The 19379-nt window shown below is 37.0% G+C and overlaps 1 protein-coding gene and 1 pseudogene across 1 annotated transcript; one reads left to right on the forward strand and one right to left on the reverse strand.

Annotated features, from left to right (window-relative positions):
* Positions 1–10098: 10098 nt before the first annotated feature.
* LOC102848366 (olfactory receptor 52A1-like) lies at positions 10099–11043 on the reverse strand. Its single transcript, XM_006885678.1, has one exon. It carries the CDS (start codon positions 11041–11043, stop codon positions 10099–10101), a length of 945 nt encoding a protein of 314 aa, XP_006885740.1.
* Positions 11044–16094: 5051 nt separating this feature from the next.
* On the forward strand, positions 16095–16754 carry LOC102857369 (annotated as a pseudogene).
* The last annotated feature ends 2625 nt before the right edge of the window (positions 16755–19379 follow it).

The following is a 19379-nucleotide window of genomic DNA, read 5'->3' on the forward strand; positions in this document are numbered from 1 at the left end:
TCTGTTAAATATTGCTCTGAAGTTGAGCACCTAAATTAAGACAGACTATGGAAGAAGGATTGGACCTCTACTTATGAAATAACAGGGCTTTGGAAACCCTTTATACAACAGTGCACACCTAAGTTAGGCTAGTAGATACAGCACTGGAGGCTGAACCTTCATATTGGGAATCACTAAGGAGGAAGAACAGTTTCAAACAGATCCTAATGGTTGGAAGGTGGAATGTGAGAAGTGTGAATGTAGGAAAAGTGGAGATTGTTAAGGAAGAAATGGAATGCATATATATTGGCATACTAGGCATTGGTGAAATGAAATATATTGACATAGGGCATTTTGAATCAGACAATCGTATCATCTATTATGTTAGAAATGGAAAAAAATTAGATAAAACAGGATCACTTTGACTTTTAAAAAGACCATTTCTAGATCCATCTTGAAATGCAATGTTGTGAATGACAGGTTAATATTCATATGTATACAAGGAAGACCTGTTAATACCTTTATCATTCAAATTTATACACTGCCTGAGCCAAAGAGGAGGATATAGTTGACTTCTACAAACTGTTGCAATTGGAAATTGATGGAACATTCAAACAAGACTGGAATATAAAAATTGGGGAAAAGAAAGAAGGATCAGTAGTTAGGAAAAGTGGATATAGAGACAGAACTGAGGCTAGAGACGGAATGATTCTGTATAATCTATGATTTATTCATTGAATTATAAGAAACATAAATAGGGGCTATACACATGGACTTCACCTGATGACAGCCTACACAGGAATCAAATTGATTATATATGTTGGAAAAATCATTGGAGAAGCTCAATACCACCTGTGAAAACTAGGCCAGATGCTGATTATGGAACAGATCACCAGCTAACAACTCATATACAGGTATAAACTGAAGCTAAAGAAAATATAATCCAATCCACAAAAACCAAAGTTTGACCATGAGTCTATCCCTCCTGAATTTAAAGACCATCTCAGGTACAATTTTGAAGCCTTTAACACTAATGAGTGAAGACCAGATGAGCTGTGGGAGGAATATCATCCATGAAGAGTGTGAGAGGTCATTATAAAGATGGAAGAAGAAGAAATGACCCAAAGGGATGTTAGAAGACATGCTGAATATTCCACTAGAGCACCGAGGGGTCAAAGCAAAGGAAAGAAATCAAGACAAGAAGCTGAACAAAATATTTCAAAGGGAGTGCTCATGGTCTAGTGGGTAAGAAGTTGCACTGCCAATCCAAAGGCAGAGGACTAAAATCCATCAGCTCTTCTGAGTGAGGAACATGTTCAATCTCCTCTGTGTGATTTACAGTCTCTGAAAACCTTCTGGCGGGACAGCTGTGAGTTGGCTCCAACCTGATGGTATCTAACGATAACAACAATGTTGCACTTCACGATAGATTTTAAAATGTTCTTTTTGATGAAGAATGTGATGCCAATCATCTTCCATTTGCAATTCCCAGTATTGTTGTTGTTGTTTGTTGTCAAGTTGACTATGACTCATAGTGACAATGGTTCAGATCTCTACCCTATCCTAAACTCACTTCACTGTCTCTGACACGCTGGACCCCATTGTCACAGTCACTGTATCAATACATCTCTTCTAGGTTCTCCTTCTCCTGTGCTAACCCTCCACCCTTCCAAGCATAATGTCTTTCTCCAAGGACTAGTGTTTCCTGGCAACATGCCCAAAATATGTTTCAAAATCCTTGCCTCCAAGGAGCACACTGGTTTTATTCTCTCCAAGACAGACTTGTTCTCTCTCTTGGCAGTCCATGGTATGTGTGTTTAATATTGTACTCCCCCACTACAACCTAAAGACATTGATTGTCCTTCTGTCAGCCTTAGTCATTGTCCAGCTCTCAGATGCATAGTAAGCAATTAGAAGACCATAGCCTGGATAACACACACATTCCTCTCTGTATCTGTTGTTCATAGGGTAGCTATGGTTCATACTCAACTTGATGGCCCCTTAAAGCAACAATAATAACATTGTTGCTAATGGGCAGCTTGGGGGTTGCTTGGTGGTTTAGTTTATAACAAGTTGTCCTTCTAATCCTAAGGCTGCACATTTCTGTGGTGATTTGAATACATAAATAATGCCTCAGAGAAAAGGTGGACATCCTCCTTCCATTGCCATTTATACCCTGCAAAATCTGATGGCGAATTTCTCTGACTTGGACTGACTTGACAGTGAGTTTTATAGCTGGGGTCAGATGATATATCATTGCTGTTTTGATTTAGGCAATGGTCTTTTTAATCACTTGCCATACATCTGAGAGCTAGGTGATAAATAAGGCTGACAAGAATAATTGATGCCTTTGAGTTGTGCTGTTGTAAAGAGTACTGAATATTCTATGGACTGGCAAAAAAAACAGGTATATCTTAGAAAAAATGCAGAGTGTTCCTTGGAACTAAAGATAGTAAAACTTCGTCTCTCAAACTTTGGGCATGTTGTTTAGGAAAATCATTCCTTAGAAAGAGGCATCATACTTGAAAAGGTCAGTGAATGAGAGATAGCCTTCCAAGCAGATGGACTGACACAATGACTATAGCAGTGGGCTCAAGTGTGTCAGAGATGATGAGGATGGCACAAGATAGGACAGGGTTCAGGTCTGTTGCTCATAGATTCATTATGAGTAGTCCTCAACTTGATGACACCTAACAACAACATCTAATTATTTCAAGTCTTTTCAATGTTATCCATAATTTGAAATGAGTCACATAGTTAAATACCGTTGCATATTCAATAAAATACAGGTAAACATCTCTCTGATAGTTTCTGCTTACAGTCAAAATCCATCTGACATCAGCAATGACATCTTTGTACCACACAGCCTCTTCTGAATGCAGATTAATTTCTGGCAGTTCTATACCCACATGCTATTCCAATACTGAATGATTTTCAGCAGGATTTTACATGAATATGATATTAATAATATTATTTAATAATTTCCTCACTTACTAGATAAACTGTTTTTTGGGATTGGAATAAATAGGCATTTGTTTTGGTCCATTGCCCAGGTAACTGTTTTCCAAATTTCTTGGCATAGACTAGGGATAAGAGCCAGAGCTGCATCTGTCCAATGGACACCTCAATTGGTATTCCATCAATTCTTGGGCCCTTACTTTTTTCCAGTGCCTTCAGTGCAGCCTGAACTTCTTTGATCACCATCAGTTATTAAGCATATATTGTTTCCTGAAAAGGAGCAGTGTCAACAAATTATTTCTAATATGTGACTCTGTGTATTCTTTCAAACTTTTTTAAAAAACGAAATTTTTATCTTATATTGGTTTGATACAAAGTTCTTCTTCTTTTAATCTATCCTGAATCATTTAAGATTTTGCCAGTAGAATCTTCTAGTATTGAAACTCAAAGCTTGAATTTGTTTTTCAGTTCTTTTGGCTTGAAAAATGCCAACTATATTCTTCCATTTTGTTTTCTAATTCTAGCTCTTTGTACATTCTTTTATTGTTATACAATTCCCTCCCTCAGGCGACTTACTATGCAGCTCTTATTTTGGGCTGTTGTCATGCAAATAATACCTAATCATATATTCCATTTAAGCAGTTCTCTCCCTTATTTGTTTTAATGCAGTGTACATTATTTATCCTGTCTTTTCTTTGTTTCCACCGAACCCTGATGTCAGTCCTGTTTTATAACAGTGGCATCAGGCAGTATTTGTCCTTTTTGTGATTGAGATATTTCACTCAGCATAATATCTTCTACAGTCACCCATTTTGTATAATATTCCATGAATTTCTGGTTTTTTCAGTGCTACATAGTATTCCATTGTATGAATACACCACAGCTTCTCTATCCATTCATTTGTTGATGAGCACTTGGGTTGTTTCCATCTCTTTGATATTATGAACAACACAGCAATAAACATGGGTGTGCATATAGATCAGTTGGCCTAGTGGACAGAAAGTGATGATACCAAGCCAAAGGTGGGTGACCCTAATCTGCAGCCCTCAGGCCTGTCTTTAACTGTTTTTGGTGATATATTCTTGGTCTGTCCACTTGCTGTACAGAGGTAACTCATGATTGCTGTGAAGCTGAACACTGTGACACTGATGTGTCATATGCAATAATGGTTACCCATGGTGGACAGTGTTGGGTGGAGCTCCCTAATTAAAACAAGCTTGGAAGCAGGAGTGGCCTGAACAAGCTTGCCTTTGGAAACCCTGTGAACCTGGAGACAGGACAAAAGTTATACAAGTGTCCAGGTCTTTTGTTCATAGGGCCACGATGAGCAGCCTACAACTTGATGGCACTTAACAACAAAATACAACAGCGATTAAAAAAGAGATTCTATTTAAAATAAAAAAAAAGAATCCCTATAAAAAAGATTCCCTTATGGGTTTTTGCCTGCTTATTTGTTTTCAAGACCAGATTTGACTTATAATGAACTTTCTTACTCTTTTATCCTAGAGACTTAAACACAACCATAACTTTTTACCATAATAACCTTATTTATTTATTTATTTTCTTTTAATTTTTAACCTTGTTTGAATCTTCATTAGTAAAGTGTGTCTAGACTAGGTTTTATGTAAGGGAATTATGATTATGTTGTAGTACATGCCTTTTTGTTTTCCTGAGATAACTAATTTTAGTAACTGATCTTGTTCCTTGCTTTGGGGGTGTGTGTGTGTATGTGTGTTAATTTTTATTTTATACTGGTTAACATACAAAGTTCATAAGGTTCATATACATTGTTTTTCACATTGGATCTTTCCCTTTTCCTTTCCCCGTTTCTCTCTCCACCCATCAAATTGTGTGACTATGTTTAAGCATTCCCCTTGTATTCTCATACTCAACTGAAAGAGTTTTGATTCTTGTTGTTGTTGTTATGTGCAATCGAGTCATCTGCGACTCAGAGCAACCCTACGTACAATAACTTTGAATCCTGCTCTACCATAAGCCAACCTGGCTATCTCTGACACACCTATCCCCATTACCCCAGTCACTGAGTCAATCCATCTCATTGAGGTTCTTCCTTTCTTGCACTGTACCGCCACTCTCCCAAGCATAATGTCCCTCTCTTAGGACTGGTCCCTCCTTGGAACGTGCCCAAAGTATGTCAGATGGAGTCTCAGAATCCTTGCCTCCAAGGAGCAGCCTAGTTTCACCCTCTCCAGGATGAAACTGTTTGCACTCTTAGCAGCCTGTGGTATGTCTAATACTCTTCTCCATCACCCCAGCTCAAAGGTATCAGTACTTCTTCTACCATTCCTAATCATTGTCCAGCTTTTTGACACATAGCTCATCATTGTGAAGACCATGGCCTGAATCAGGCACACCTTAGTCTCTAGACTTACATCGTTGCTCTTCAGTACTCTGGCAATGTCCCTGATGATGGACTTTCCCAATGCGATTCATTTTTTTATTTCTTGGCTGCTGATACCAAGAGTGTTGACTGTGGGGTCAAGCAAACTGAAGCTGTTAAAAATCTCAGTCTCTTCATCATCTATCATAATTTCTTAGCCCTAATATAACCCCTCTATAAGCTCCAGACTTAATAGTGCTTCTGTCATGCATGAAGTTTCTCCAGTGCTCAACTTCCACATGTAAGGGCACAGCATAACAATACTGAGGAGCTTGCGGCTTCCCCTAGAAACCATCCTTCTAAACAATTTTGTGGTAGACTGATTCAAATAGATATTTCATTCATGAAAAGATTGTTGTGGCACCGTGGAGGAATGATTTCTGAAGAGTTCTAAGAAAATAAAATCTTTTCAGTAGATTCTACTAGAGTAAACCCATTTTTTCCCTACAAAATTGACTTTTGAGCTATTTAGTTGCTTTTGTGTAATTTTCACTGTATTTTATTGATTGTTAGCATCACTAACTCATTAACATCATAATCAAATAATTGAATTGTTATGTTTTTATTGTGTCTGTCATCCAGTTTATACTATGAATAATAGCTCTGAACCCTGTGCTACCTTGAGCCAATCACACTGTCTCTGACACACCTGTTCCCCAAATAAGGCTCAGTTTCCAGTTCTTTATCTACTAGGCTAAGCATGCTCAATCGTTAATAGGTTTCAAAGGCCTGCTATTTTAGAGGCAGATGGCAAATCCTTCTTCCTAGTCTGTCTTCCTTCGGATCTTCAGCATTAATATAATATCTGAGAGACAAGAATGTATGGTTCAACAGTCATTAAAAGAGACTATACATGACCACAAACCTCTTTTAGAATTGGGGTACTCTTAAACATTTAAATATACATTTGACTTAAAAACTCATTCAAAATTTTAATCACTTAGGACGAAGAGTTGCAGCACTGAATTATTTGTAGAACTCAGTAATAGATTCTGCAAACTTTCTTTGGGAACTAAACTGCTATTAGCTGCCATAATTATATACCTTTTCAAAGTTACTCAGAGATGCTGTCATTATATTTGTTTGTTTGTTTTTGGACATTCTTAAAAAGAATTCTGTAAAAAAAAGAAATAAAATTATAAAGATGAGGATCAGTAAGATCTTGTAGGAATGAAGAAGCCTAGTTCAGTCAGTTCTCTGAAGAATATAAAAAGTTGTGCGAAAGCACATGTGTTCAGATAAGCAATGACAAAATTATTATATAGTGAGAATACTATATATAGAGAGAATGTATCCCAATCGAATCGTGGTTAGATGAAAATCTTCAGAAAAATGAACATAGCAGGCATTTGAGAGTTGATAAAACTTACTGGGACATTCAGTGTGTGCCCTCCCCACAAACAATCACTACTTCCAATGCTCAGGGAAAACAGAATATAAGGAAGGGGAATAATAAAATAAATAATAATAAAGGGAACATTTCACATAACCAACATTATAATCCACTCCAATCCTTTGTCCTGATAAGCAAACAACAACAACATCAAAAAACAAACAAAACCCATTATAATCTGCAGAAATCTTTGTAATTGTGATTGCATATTGTGATGCCTTAAAATCAAAGGTTTAGCAGCCATTAAAGCAAGTTCTTCAGCTTTTATTTTCTTCTTCTTTAAATCTTTCCTGGCTAAAAAGGTAAGACACTGGTTTCCAATCCGGATATTAAATTGATAGTTTGTCTTGTTGAAAGCAATGATACATTTATGACAATTTCTCTTTAAAAATAGGAAGGAATGGGAGAGGAATTAAGAAAACCAGTGGAGACCTGAAAACTAAAAAGTTGGGGTAATTGAGGGCATAGATCAATGATGATCAGTATTATAAAATGCCATGTATGGGAATGATCATATGAAACACAATGTATATTTATGCAAACCAATATAAAAAAATGTAAAAATAGAAAAAGGAAATGGATGTCAACTTACATCCCATAACTGTTGAGAAAAGAATACTGTTGAATCTCTTTCCTGGTCCCAAGGGTGATTCCAAAATTACGAGTGTTAGAAAATGCAGTCCACCTCTAACAAACAAGCTTGGAAGCAGGAGTGGCATCCACTTCCGTAAACAGCTTGCCTCCAGAAACCCTGTGAACCTGGAGAAAGGATGAAAGTCATGCACACAAATGTGGAGAACTTGCATTCATAGGGTTGCTATGAGTCGCCTACGACTCGATAGCACTTAACAACAACAACCACCATTTTAAATTTCACTAAAGCTATGATATATTGTAAAAATATTTTGTTAATGTTTTGGTATCAATTGTGTGATTTCTCAAGTTAATTTATTGAATACAATTTTATACATAATTGCGAAAAAATGTTATTTTTTCCAAGAACTGGGCCCTCCTAGCAACATACCCAAAGTATGTGAGCTGGTGCTTCGAAATCCTTGCCTGCAAGGGCAAATTTCGTTTGACCTTCTTCAGGGCAAATATGTTTGCTTTCTTGGCAGTCCTTGCTATGTTCAATACCCTTCTCCAGCACCAAAACTCAGAGGTATTGATTCTTCCTCTGTCATCCTTATTCCTAGGATAGCTCTCTTATGCATAACATGTTATTACAAAGATGATGGCCTGATTCAGGTACTCCTTAGTTTTCAGACTGATATCATTGCTTTTTAACACTCCTCTGGGATCCTTGATAACAGATTTTCCCAGTGCAATTCATCTTTTGATTTCCTGACTGCTGGTGCCAAGATTGTGGAACTAAGTAAGATGAAATTGTTAAATAATCTCAATCTCTTCTCCATCTTTATGGTGTTGCCAATTGGCCTACTGGTGAGAACCTTTGTTTTCTTGGTGGGCATCAACGCAGGGAGAAAGATTCTGAATGAGATGGATTGATAGAGTAACTGGGATAATGGGAGTAGGTGTTTCAGAGACAGTGAGATTGGCTCAAGGTAATGCATGGTTCAGAGCCATCATGCATAAAATCACTATAAATCACAATTCACTCAATAGCACCTAACAACGATATCTTCTCATGGTTGGTATTAGTCTTATAAGAGATTAAACAGCTTTTAGAATCCGTTATATTGGCCTCAATAGCTGATTTTGGACACTGTGTGTATGGCAATTGACAATATGGAATAAGACATGTGTACAGGGGAAAGAAAAAGGGAAATATGTATCAGTGAATGAATAAAAAGCCATACTTTCAGTAAACTTTCACCAAAATTGAAATAATAATTAAAAATTAAAAAGCTGAATTTGGAGCTATTTTTTTCCCCTTATGAGTCACACCAAAAAAACTGGTTTTGAGATTTGTTTTATTTAGAAGTTTGACAAAATAGTAAAATCTATTTAATAAAAAGCTTATTTATTTCTTTATGAAAATGTCAGTTTTATAATTTTTCTCTTAGGAAATGTTTATTATTATTTACATTATTGAAATTGTTGACAAAAATTTATTTATAATAGTTGTAATATTTGTTGTATTAGTTTTAGTATTGTAATGCATTGTAATATTTGAAGTGTCATTCTTTTACTAATTTTTCCTATTAGTCATTCGTGATTTATTTGTTATTTATTAATATTTCTGACTTTTGAGGGAATTTTTTGTGTATCTCTTATTTTATATTTCATTATTTTCTGGTCTTATTACTTGTATCACTTCACTTCTCTCTGCTTAATTCACTCACCTTTTCCTCCTTTTTCAAAGTAGACCTGTAGGCCGTTAATTTACGCAAATTAAAAGAAATACCAGTTTCTACATACTATACATTTATGCTATACATACATTTATTAAGAACACATAAAATAGTAATTTACAAAATCATTGCTTCTGCATGCTGCATAATATTTCGTTGTGTGAATGTACCATAATTTCTCACTCCATTCCATTGTGATTGAGCATTTGGGGCTGTTTCCATGTTCTTTCTATGGTGAATAATGCTGCTATGAACATTGGTGTATAACTCTTAACATGGGAGGGACTGGACAGCATTATGCTGAGTGAACTAAGTCTCATAAAGACAAACACTGTATTAGACCATTATTATAGAACAAGGGTAAGGATCGGGGTGGGGGCCTTCATCATAGGGTGACACAATGTAATGAGTGGAGGGAGGGATGGATAAAGACAAGCAGATGAATCGAGTGTAAAAAAAACAATATATAGGAATTTTAAGAATATATATAAAGCAGTATAATAATTCTTAACATATTTCAAAGTATATATTCTCTTATAACAATGTAATTTAACTAGAATTTCTATTTAAGAGTTAGATAAAAATACTAAATTATTTGGATGTTAACCAGTGTACATTTCAAATTCCCATGTATGAATTAAGTCAGTAACAATGAAAATGAAGCATATTTTGAAATAAGTAGGGGCAAAATATTTAATGCAACAAAAGGGTTCTTTAAAGAAAAATTCATCAATTTAATGTGCATGTTTCTAAAGAAGAATGCTTGAGCTAATGATACAATTAATTGTCTTCTTAAGGCAAAAAAGTACAAATTAAAGGAATAAATCGTAAAGCTAAAATGAAAGGAAAGAGAAAAGAAATAAATGGTTATATACAATGACAGTGTCCAGCTAAACCTGAATGCATTTTGTATTATCCTAAATATAATAGTGAAGTAAATAACTTTCCAAATGAGCAGTGACAAGGAGTTCCCTATATCAGCAGAGTCTCCAAATTGTTCATCTTTTAAAAATATTATAAACTTATTATGACCACAAGCATTGAGTAGATTATTAAGACTTACGTAGTAGAAGAAAAATCTGTGCCACCCGCTTGCAGATTACTTTATTTTTTATACCATAGACAATAGGGTTGAGTGCAGGTGGCACGAGTAGGTAGATGGTAGACAGAAGAATGTGGGTAGAGGGAACAACATGCCCAAAACGGTGGCTGAAGAATGAGAAGAAAGCAAGAATATAAAACTCAAGAAAGACAAACATATGTGGCACACAGGTGTTAAAAGCTTTGAGCCGTGCCTCTTTTTGAGGTAGAAGAAAAACAGCCTTGAAAATAAGGACATAGGAAACAAGGATAAAAACCATGTCAAATCCCAGGATCGTAAAGCCAACAAAGAGACCACATATTTTATTGACACGAATGTCTTCTGCAGCCAGCTTGACCACAGCCATGTGCTCACAGTAAGAATGAGCAATTACAGTCGAATGGAAAAGATGAAGTCTTTTGATTAGAATGGGTAGGAGACCAACCAGCACTGTTGCCCTGATGGCCACCACCACCATCATCCAAACCAGCACAGAAGGTGTAAGGATAGATGTGTGTCTTAACGGGTCACAGATAGCAACATAGCGGTCAAAGGCCATTGCCAGCAGGATACCAGATTCCATGCACTGTAAAGTGTGGATGAAGAAGAGCTGAACTAAACAGGCATTAAAGGCCATGGAGAAAGAGGCAAACCAGAAGATAGCCAACATCTTGGGAGCAATAGCTAGACAGAGCCCAACATCAGTGGCAGCCAGCACTGCCAGGAAGATGTACATGGGCTGATGGAGGCTGCGTTCTGCAGGAATGATGACCAGTAAAATGATGTTTCCCAGAAGAGCCAGCAGACACACTGCAAAGAAGGGAAAGCCAATCCAAAACTGTACATGCTCTAGTCCAGGAATGCCAATCAGAGTCACTGTCTTGGGGTCCAGATACGACAAGTTGAAGGATGCCATGGAGATTTATTGACATCGTGGCTCACCAGTCATCTTGATACCTCAAGAAAGTGGCCTTGAATGAGAAACAAAAAGAGCACACTTTCATTTTATTCAGAAACATTGAGGACTGAACAAAAAGTGCCTCACTTTGGGTAGTAACGTGGACAGGATCTACTCTATATCTCAAGATAACAGAAACAAATACTTTTTTTAACACTTTCACTAAAGCCCTCTAAAAAAAGAAAACATTTTTTTAAAAAAAGACTTTCAGAATTTCTTACTTCTTGTAGAAAGAACCATGACTCTGAGAGTACTGTTCTTTTTATCTTCTTTCCATGAACTCCAGACTGAGTTGCCTGAAAAGCACATAATTAGCGTTTTCTTTTTTATTTTCTTCTGGATTCCAGATCAATTTTGCTGCATTTAAAACTGTCCCTTGTCTCTTTTTTAGGTCTCAGAATAGACTCTCCCAGTAATCCCCTGAGCATTAGGGGATAATCCTTTGAGAGCTTTCTCTGCTCTTGGTCTCAGGGAACAGGTTATTTTTTCCTGAGTGTTTGGAATTGGTTATTAAATAAGTTTTGCTAGGGGAGCATTAAGCTGTCTAAAACACGTTTATGCATTAAAAAAAATAAAGTCTCTGTCAGGACACTAAGTACAGCTCTGGAGTTTTGAAAAAGATGGTATGATTTCAAAGAACAGAAAAAAAACGAAGTCCAACCTACATCTTTAGGGAAGTCTCTTCACAAATGCTTGTGGGGTTGGAGTGGAAATCTTTGCAGGAAAAGACGATATGTACTTCTGCATACCAACTCTAAAGAGTAAATGAAACTGGTCTCAAATACAGAGCTAACACTTGGAGAAACTTTTCAGCTCATTGGCAAGATTAAATCCCTCTTAAGAATTACCTTTTCTAACAGCAATTATTTTCATTTCATTCTGTTCTTACCATATATTCTAAAGAAAACCTTTTTTTGATGGCGAGTAGGTACAGGATATAAAAATTTATTTCCAGATCATCTTTCCTCTATACTCAAATAAAGCAAGATGAGCTAGCTTGTGCCAAACAAGTCTTGATACATATTATTGATTAAATGATAAACTGAGTTCCAGAAACAGACATGATTGAGGAAGCAATTTTTATAACCATTTATTCAAACAATCTGTACTTCTACTATTTTGCTACAAAATGAATGGCATGTCCTGTTTGTGTGTTATTCGTGTATTGTATCTCTGTTGAATTGTCACTTCTCTATATCTCATTTTTGGCTCCCTTGGTGGTTTTGGTCTTTTGGTGGTTTTTTTGTTTGTTTGTTTGGGTTTTTTTTACAGTCAACTATAATTTTGGAACTTTTGGTTTTCACTCCCATTGCACAAAAAGATCTGCACATCAACCATTTCCATTCTGGTAACTTGGATGGTTTCTGCTCAATGACACAAAAATAAAAATGAACAATCTTCTCCCTTGCTATTTACTGTTTCCAAAAACCTGCTGGTGGGTCACCTGAATTGGTTATAAATGGATAGGAAAGGAGATATTTTTTTGCTGTTGTTGAACCCATATAAAGGGAGCTCTAGTCCAAAGCAAATTGTGTTGCTAATCCAAAGGCCAAGCCTTCCTAGTGGTTCAAAATCACCAGTGTCTCTGAGGGAGAAAGATGGGCAGTCTCCTTCCAGGAGATGTACAGCCTCAGAAAACCAAAGGAGGGTAGGCTCTTTATCAATTCTGACTAAATGGCAATATTTTATTACATTCCTATTTTAGTTTTTATCTGTGTACGAATGTTTTTGACAAGAATCTTTTCTCATTGCCATCAAATCAAAACTGGTCCCTAGCTGATCCTGCAGCAGATTTTCAGATGTTATAAATTACATGAAAGAAGATAGCCTATCTTTTTCTTGCAGAACAATTGACAGAAAGGCAGCAACTTTGGGTTAACAGTACATCTCCTTATAGACTACACTACCAGGGCTCTCTAAGTATTGAAATTACTAATTAAAAGTATAATAAAAATATAAGTTGCTTTGAGTTAATCCTGACCTGTGACAATACGTTGGTCTGGTGGCCTAGTGGAAGAGAGCTGTACTGCCAATATAAAGACATATGGTTCAAATCCACAAACTGCTCCAAGGGAGAAAGATGTGCAATCTCCTCCTGTGCATTTACTTGCCTCTGAAAACACACCAAACCATCTACTATAAGTCAACTCCAAGTGGACAGAATGTAACATCAATAGCCATTTGCCATTACCACATGTTGCAGAAATAAACAGCCCTCCCTAGCATTTCTCCTGCACACAGGCCATCAAGCCAGTCCTTTTCTCTAGGTGCCTTCAGTACCACCAACTCAAACCACCAACCTTTTAATCAATAGTGAACTATTTAACTTTTTGTATTACTCAGATACTCCAAGACACAGTGTTGTTGTGTCCTTTAGAATTGATTCTGACTCCTAGTGACCTTAACAGACAGGATAGAACTTCCACCAGACCACCAGGCTTCTCCTACGGAGTGAATAGCAGATTGAAAATATTAACTTTTTAGCATTTTAGGACTTACCTATTCTTCTCTGAAAACTCCATAAAGATAAAGAATTGTGAATAATATAAATAAAATTATTTCTCTCCTCTCCCATTTTTTTTAGTAATAGACCTTGTTACTGCTGTTAAGTGCTACTGAATAGTCTCTGACCTATAGTAACCCTATGTACAACACAACAAAATGTACCTGATTTTGCATGAGCCGCGCAATCTCTGCTGTGGTTAAGTTCATGGTGCCATCACTACATCAACAGACTATACATTTTTGAGTGAATGGTAAGGTTATTATATATAATGGTGATATTTACTAGAAACATATGTCGTGAATCTATATATGACAAATTCTGGCCAATGTAAACAAAGTGTTGTGAATGATTCCCAATACTTTTCTAGTTTGGACTTTCCAGTATGTACTTTCTTCTTTTACCATTATTGAATATATACTTTGACTAGAGTATTGCTATTATGCGCTATCAAGCTAGTCCTCCAATGGGTTTTCAGAAGCTGTAAATTGCACAGAAGAAGAGTATTCATCATACACACAAAAAGAAAGGGCTCAATAAAACCAGGCACAAAATAAAGAGAAGAATGAAGAGAGGATCAAAGACAGGGAATTTAATAAGCTTGTTTTAACACTATCATCTTCCTCTTGGTGAGATCAACCTGATATCAGATTGTGGTTAGTTATTGTGTACTGAACAGTCAGAACACTGACCCTTCAGCAGGTTTTTAGAGCCTGTTCATCCTATGGAACAAGACTGTTCATACTTCTCCCATGGAGTAGTTGGTAGCCTCAAATCTCATGCCTTTGGGATTGGATCTCAGTTTCTGGCTTACTTTCTAGTCATTGGAATCCCTACCTTTCTGAATCCTGAGATGTTGTTTTATTCCTATCCTCATATCCAAGCTCCTTCTATGCTATAATTTTAAAAAAAAAATTATTTTTTGCATTAAAAGGGCTTTTTCTTCTATTCATATACATCATAATTCACACATTCCTTCATTTCACATTGTGTTTCATATGATCTTTCTCATACATTGTCTCTTATAAAGTTAGTAACCACTGATCTATGCCCACTATTACCTTGTCTTTTTCAGATCCCACTGGATCTTTCCTAATTCCTTCAACCACTCCCTCTGTCCACTAATCTTTGTAACCTCATGACTTCCTGTGTTCCCCTACACTAAGCCCTGGCTTCTTCCTCTTTGTATCTTACTAGTCTTCCTTCTATTGTTTCAACAATGGTCTTATTCAGTGTTTGTCCTTATGAGACTGAGACAGTTCACATAATATAATGCTCTATAACCTCTCCCTTATCGTATTTTTTTTTAAAAAGGATTTGCTCTTGAGTGTTTCATATTATTCCATAATGTGAATGTGGCAGTTTTTCAACCCATTTGACTGTTGATGAACTGAAATTACACCCTATCATTTTCTCATCAATGTTGTTGTTGTTTGGTGCCATGAAGTATGATTCATAACAACTCTATGAACAACTGACCAGACTCTTGCCCTAGTCTATACCATTCTCCTAATCTCTAACACAATAGAGTTCATTGATGAAGTCACTGTGTCAATCTATCTCATTGGGGTCTTCCTTTCCTTGCCTGACCCCATCTTTCCAAGCATGATGTTCCTTTTGAAGGAATAACCTTGCCTAACTACACATCCAAACTATGAAAGATGAAGCTTCATCATCTTTGCTTCCAATGAGCACTAAGGCTGCACTTTTTTCCAAAACATATCTGTTTGTTCTTTTGGAGGCCCAGGGGATACTCAGTATTCTTAACTAGGACCACAACAAAAAGGTATCAATTCTTCTTCCATAATCCTTATTTGTTGCCCAGCTCTCTGATGTTTAATAAGTTATTAAGAAGACCATGCACTACTCCCAAATACAGCCAGAAATACACAATCTGAAGAGGATAAGATTGATGAATGGGACCTTTCAGATATTAAATCTCTGTGTGCACCAAAAACTTTTCCCAAAAGAGTTAAAAAGAAAACCTACTTACTGGGAACAAACATTTGATAATACCATCTTAGACAAGGATCTCATCATGAAAGTTTTACAGAATCCTAAAGAGCCTCCGGAAGAAAAAGACTGATAGTCCAATTACAAAATAGAAAAACACATGGAAAGAATTTTCACAGAGGAAAATATGCAGATGGTCAACAGACACATTTAGAAATGCTCAAAATCACTGGTAATTAAAAAAAGCAGCAAATCAAAACTACAATGAGATACCATGTTATCCCAGTAGCAGTAGTAAAGTTTAGCAGGGCAGCAAATAATAATTGTTGGAGAGGATGTGATGGGAAAGGAACTCTTGTACACTGTTGGTGGGATTGTAAAATGGTTCAAGCACTCTGGAAAACAGTTTGGTGTTTCCTCAAAAAGCTGAAAAGAGGTCACGTTAGGGGAGGGCCTGCGCACGCGCAGAAAAGGGGGCGGGGACTCGGCTTGTGTTGCTGCGGAGAACCAGACACAGTCCTGCAGCGGCAGCAGATCTTACAGCCACCTGACAATGTCGTCTAATTTAGTAGAGCAGCCGCCACCCCTGCACAACAACAACAATAACTGCGAAGAAAGCGAGCAGTCTTTGCAGCCTCCAGCCGGCCTCAACAGTTCCTGGGTGGAGCTAGCGATGAATAGCAGCAATGGCAATGATAATGGCAATGGGAAAAATGGTGGGCTAGAACATGTACCTTCCTCATCCTCTATTCACAATGGAGACATGGAGAAGATCCTTTTGGATGCCCAACATGAATCAGGACAGAGTAGTTCAAGGGGCAGTTCTCACTGTGACAGCCCTTCCCCACAAGAAGATGGACAAATTATGTTTGATGTAGAAATGCATACCAGCAGGGACCATAGCTCTCAGTCAGAAGAGGAAGCTACAGAAGGAGAGAAAGAAGTTGAGGCATTGAAGAAAAGTGTTGAGTGGGTATCTGACTGGTCCAGTAGACCTGAAAACATTCCACCTAAGGAGTTCCACTTCGGGCACCCTAAACGTTCTGTTTCTTTAAGCATGAGAAAAAGTGGAGCCGTGAAGAAAGGGGGGATATTCTCTGCAGAGTTTCTTAAGGTGTTCATTCCATCTCTCTTCATTTCTCATGTTTTGGCTTTGGGACTAGGCATCTACATTGGAAAACGACTGAGCACGCCTTCTGCCAGCACCTACTGAGGGAAGGAAGAGCCCCTGGAAATACGTGTGACCTGTGAAGTGGTGTCATTGTCACATTAGTTTATTTGAACTTGAGACTATTGCAAGCATGACCCAATTTACCACCCTATTTTTATGTATCCAAGTTCCAGTAACTTGAAATCCAGTATTTTTTTCAAACTCTCTTGAGGCACTTTACTAACCTCATTCCCTTTTTGGCCTGTATGACACTTTAGAATTTCCTAACAGAGTTTACTGTTGTTTAGAAATTACAAGGGCTTCTTTTCCGCAGATATGCCACCAGCAGATTATAATTTTGTCAATAATGTTGTCATTCCCTTTTAGTCACCACACGATTTAGATCTGTATCATTGATGGTATAAATTATACTCTTGTGAGATAACTACCGTTCCTCTCTTTAAATAAGATCAGGTTAGCATATGATAATAAAACTTCATTTGGGGTTTTTTTTTCCTTTAAGGCAAAGGCAAGCTTCCGTAAACTTGAATTTATAGTTATTTTAAAAAGGAAAACAAAAACAACAATCAGCATACACAAAATAAGACACAAAAAAATTTATCCTGGGCAATAAAAGATCTTTTAAACCATCCCAAAAAAAAGCTGAAAAGAGAAATTCTATATGACCCAGCTATTCCACTGCTTGGAATATACCCTGAGAAAATAACAACTGAAACACAAACAGAGACTTGTACAACAGTGTTCATAGCAGCATTTTTCACCATCACAGGAACATGGAAACAGCCCAAATGCCCAACCAAAATCAAAAGAATTGAGAAATTGTGGTATATTCACATAATGAAATACTATGCAGCATGCAGGGGCAATTATTTTGTAAATTACTACCTAACATGGGATGGACTGAAGAGTATTATGCTAAGTGAACTAACTAAGCCTCATAATGATAAATACTGCATAAGACCATTATTGTAGAATAAATACAAGGGTCAAGGGTCCAAGAGGGGGCTTAATCATAGAGTTACATAATTTAATTGGTGGATGGAGGGATGGGTAAATGAAAAGAGAAAGATCTGGTGTGAAAAACAATGTATATAAACTTTATGAACATTGTATGTAACCAGTATTTAAAAAAAAATAGAAGAAGAAGACCTGAATAGGTGTGTCTTAGTCTTCAAACTGACATCATTGCTCTTCAGCACTTTTTTTAGAGTTCCTAGAGAGGGTTAAACCAAGTGCTCCTTGGAGACAAGGATTCTGAAGCTCAAGTTAACATATTTTGGGCAAAATGCAAAGAGGGACCCGTCTTTGGAGAGGGACATTATGCTTGTAAGGGTAGAGGGACAGACCCGGAGGGGAAGAACCTCTTTGAGATAGATTGATTCAGTCACTGGGTAGGTGTGTCGGAGACAATAAGCTTGGCTCAAAATAGAGCAGGTCTCAACAGTATTGTACATAGGGTCGCTATGAGCCACAAGCAACTCAACCACACATAACAACTGACTTGCTTAATGCAAGAATACTTCTTATAGGCAAGGATGGTAAATTTCACCTCTCATACTTTTGGTCACATTGTCAAGAGGCACTAGTCCTTGGAAAAATATATCAAAAATGGAGGTTTAGCAAAAGAGAAGAAAACTCTCAATGAAATGGATTGATACATTGTCATCTTTATTCATTGTCCAGGTGTCTCAGGTAACTGAGAATATCATGGCCTGAGCAGCTGCACTTTAGTCTTCAAACTAGCATCATTGCTTGTTAGCATTTTGGAGAGGTCCCTAATGAAGTTTAAATTAGAAAACAGTGATTTGACAGGGTTGTTTTGTTTTTATTAGATCAAGGCAAGTAAAATTGTCCATGATATAGAGCAGTTTCTTCCGACTCTTGCAGTTTATGGGTTTTGTTGTTAACAGATGCTGTCAAGTCCACTGTAATTCCAAGCAAGTCTATGAACAATAGATAAAAAACCTTGCCCTTTCCTGAAACATCCTCACAGTCTCCACCATTCTCTATCAAGTCCATTGCGGCAGCCATTGTGTCAGTCCATTTCACTGAGGGGCTTCTTTTCTTTCACCAACTTTCTACTTTTGATGTCCTTTTTCTAAGGTTGCGTACCTCCTGACAACATGACCGAAAATATGTGAAATGAAATCGCACTATCTTTGCCTAGAAGGAGCATTCTTGTTCCACCTTCTCCCAAAAAGATTTTTTTTGTTGCTGTTATTTTGCCATTCAGTGGTATGCTCAATGTTTTTGGCAACACCATAATTCAAAAGTACTAGCAGTTCTTTTGTCTTCCTTATTCACTGCCCAAATTTCCACAAGCATGAAGCAGTTGAAAATGCTGTAACTTGCATTCTGTACACCTTAGTTTTTTGTTTTGGGGTTGCTTTTTTTTTAAAAAAAATTATTCCTTTTAATGAAAATTTACAGAGACTTTGGATTTCCACTCATTCACTGTTGCACATTTCTCTCTGCCCACTCCTCCCCCATACACCTTAGTTTTTTAACTAACATCCTTGCTATTCAGAAGTTCATAACAGCAGCTTTGCTTAATGCAGTATGTTGTTTGCTGTCTTGACTTCTGTTTCCATAGGTGTTGAGTTGTTTAGTATTTGGTTTCATGGATAAGAAAAATCTTAAAATAAAAATAAAATTCCTATTATTCTT

The sequence above is a fragment of the Elephantulus edwardii genome, unplaced genomic scaffold, assembly GCF_000299155.1.
Source record: "Elephantulus edwardii isolate Elephantulus edwardi_28Jun2011 unplaced genomic scaffold, EleEdw1.0 scaffold00044, whole genome shotgun sequence".
NCBI classification, from domain to species: Eukaryota; Metazoa; Chordata; class Mammalia; order Macroscelidea; family Macroscelididae; genus Elephantulus; species Elephantulus edwardii.

Bases quoted from the DNA above. Each gene is read 5' to 3' on its own strand.
- LOC102848366 (XM_006885678.1), bottom strand. From the start codon at position 11,043: ATGGCATCCTTCAACTTGTCGTATCTGGACCCCAAGACAGTGACTCTG.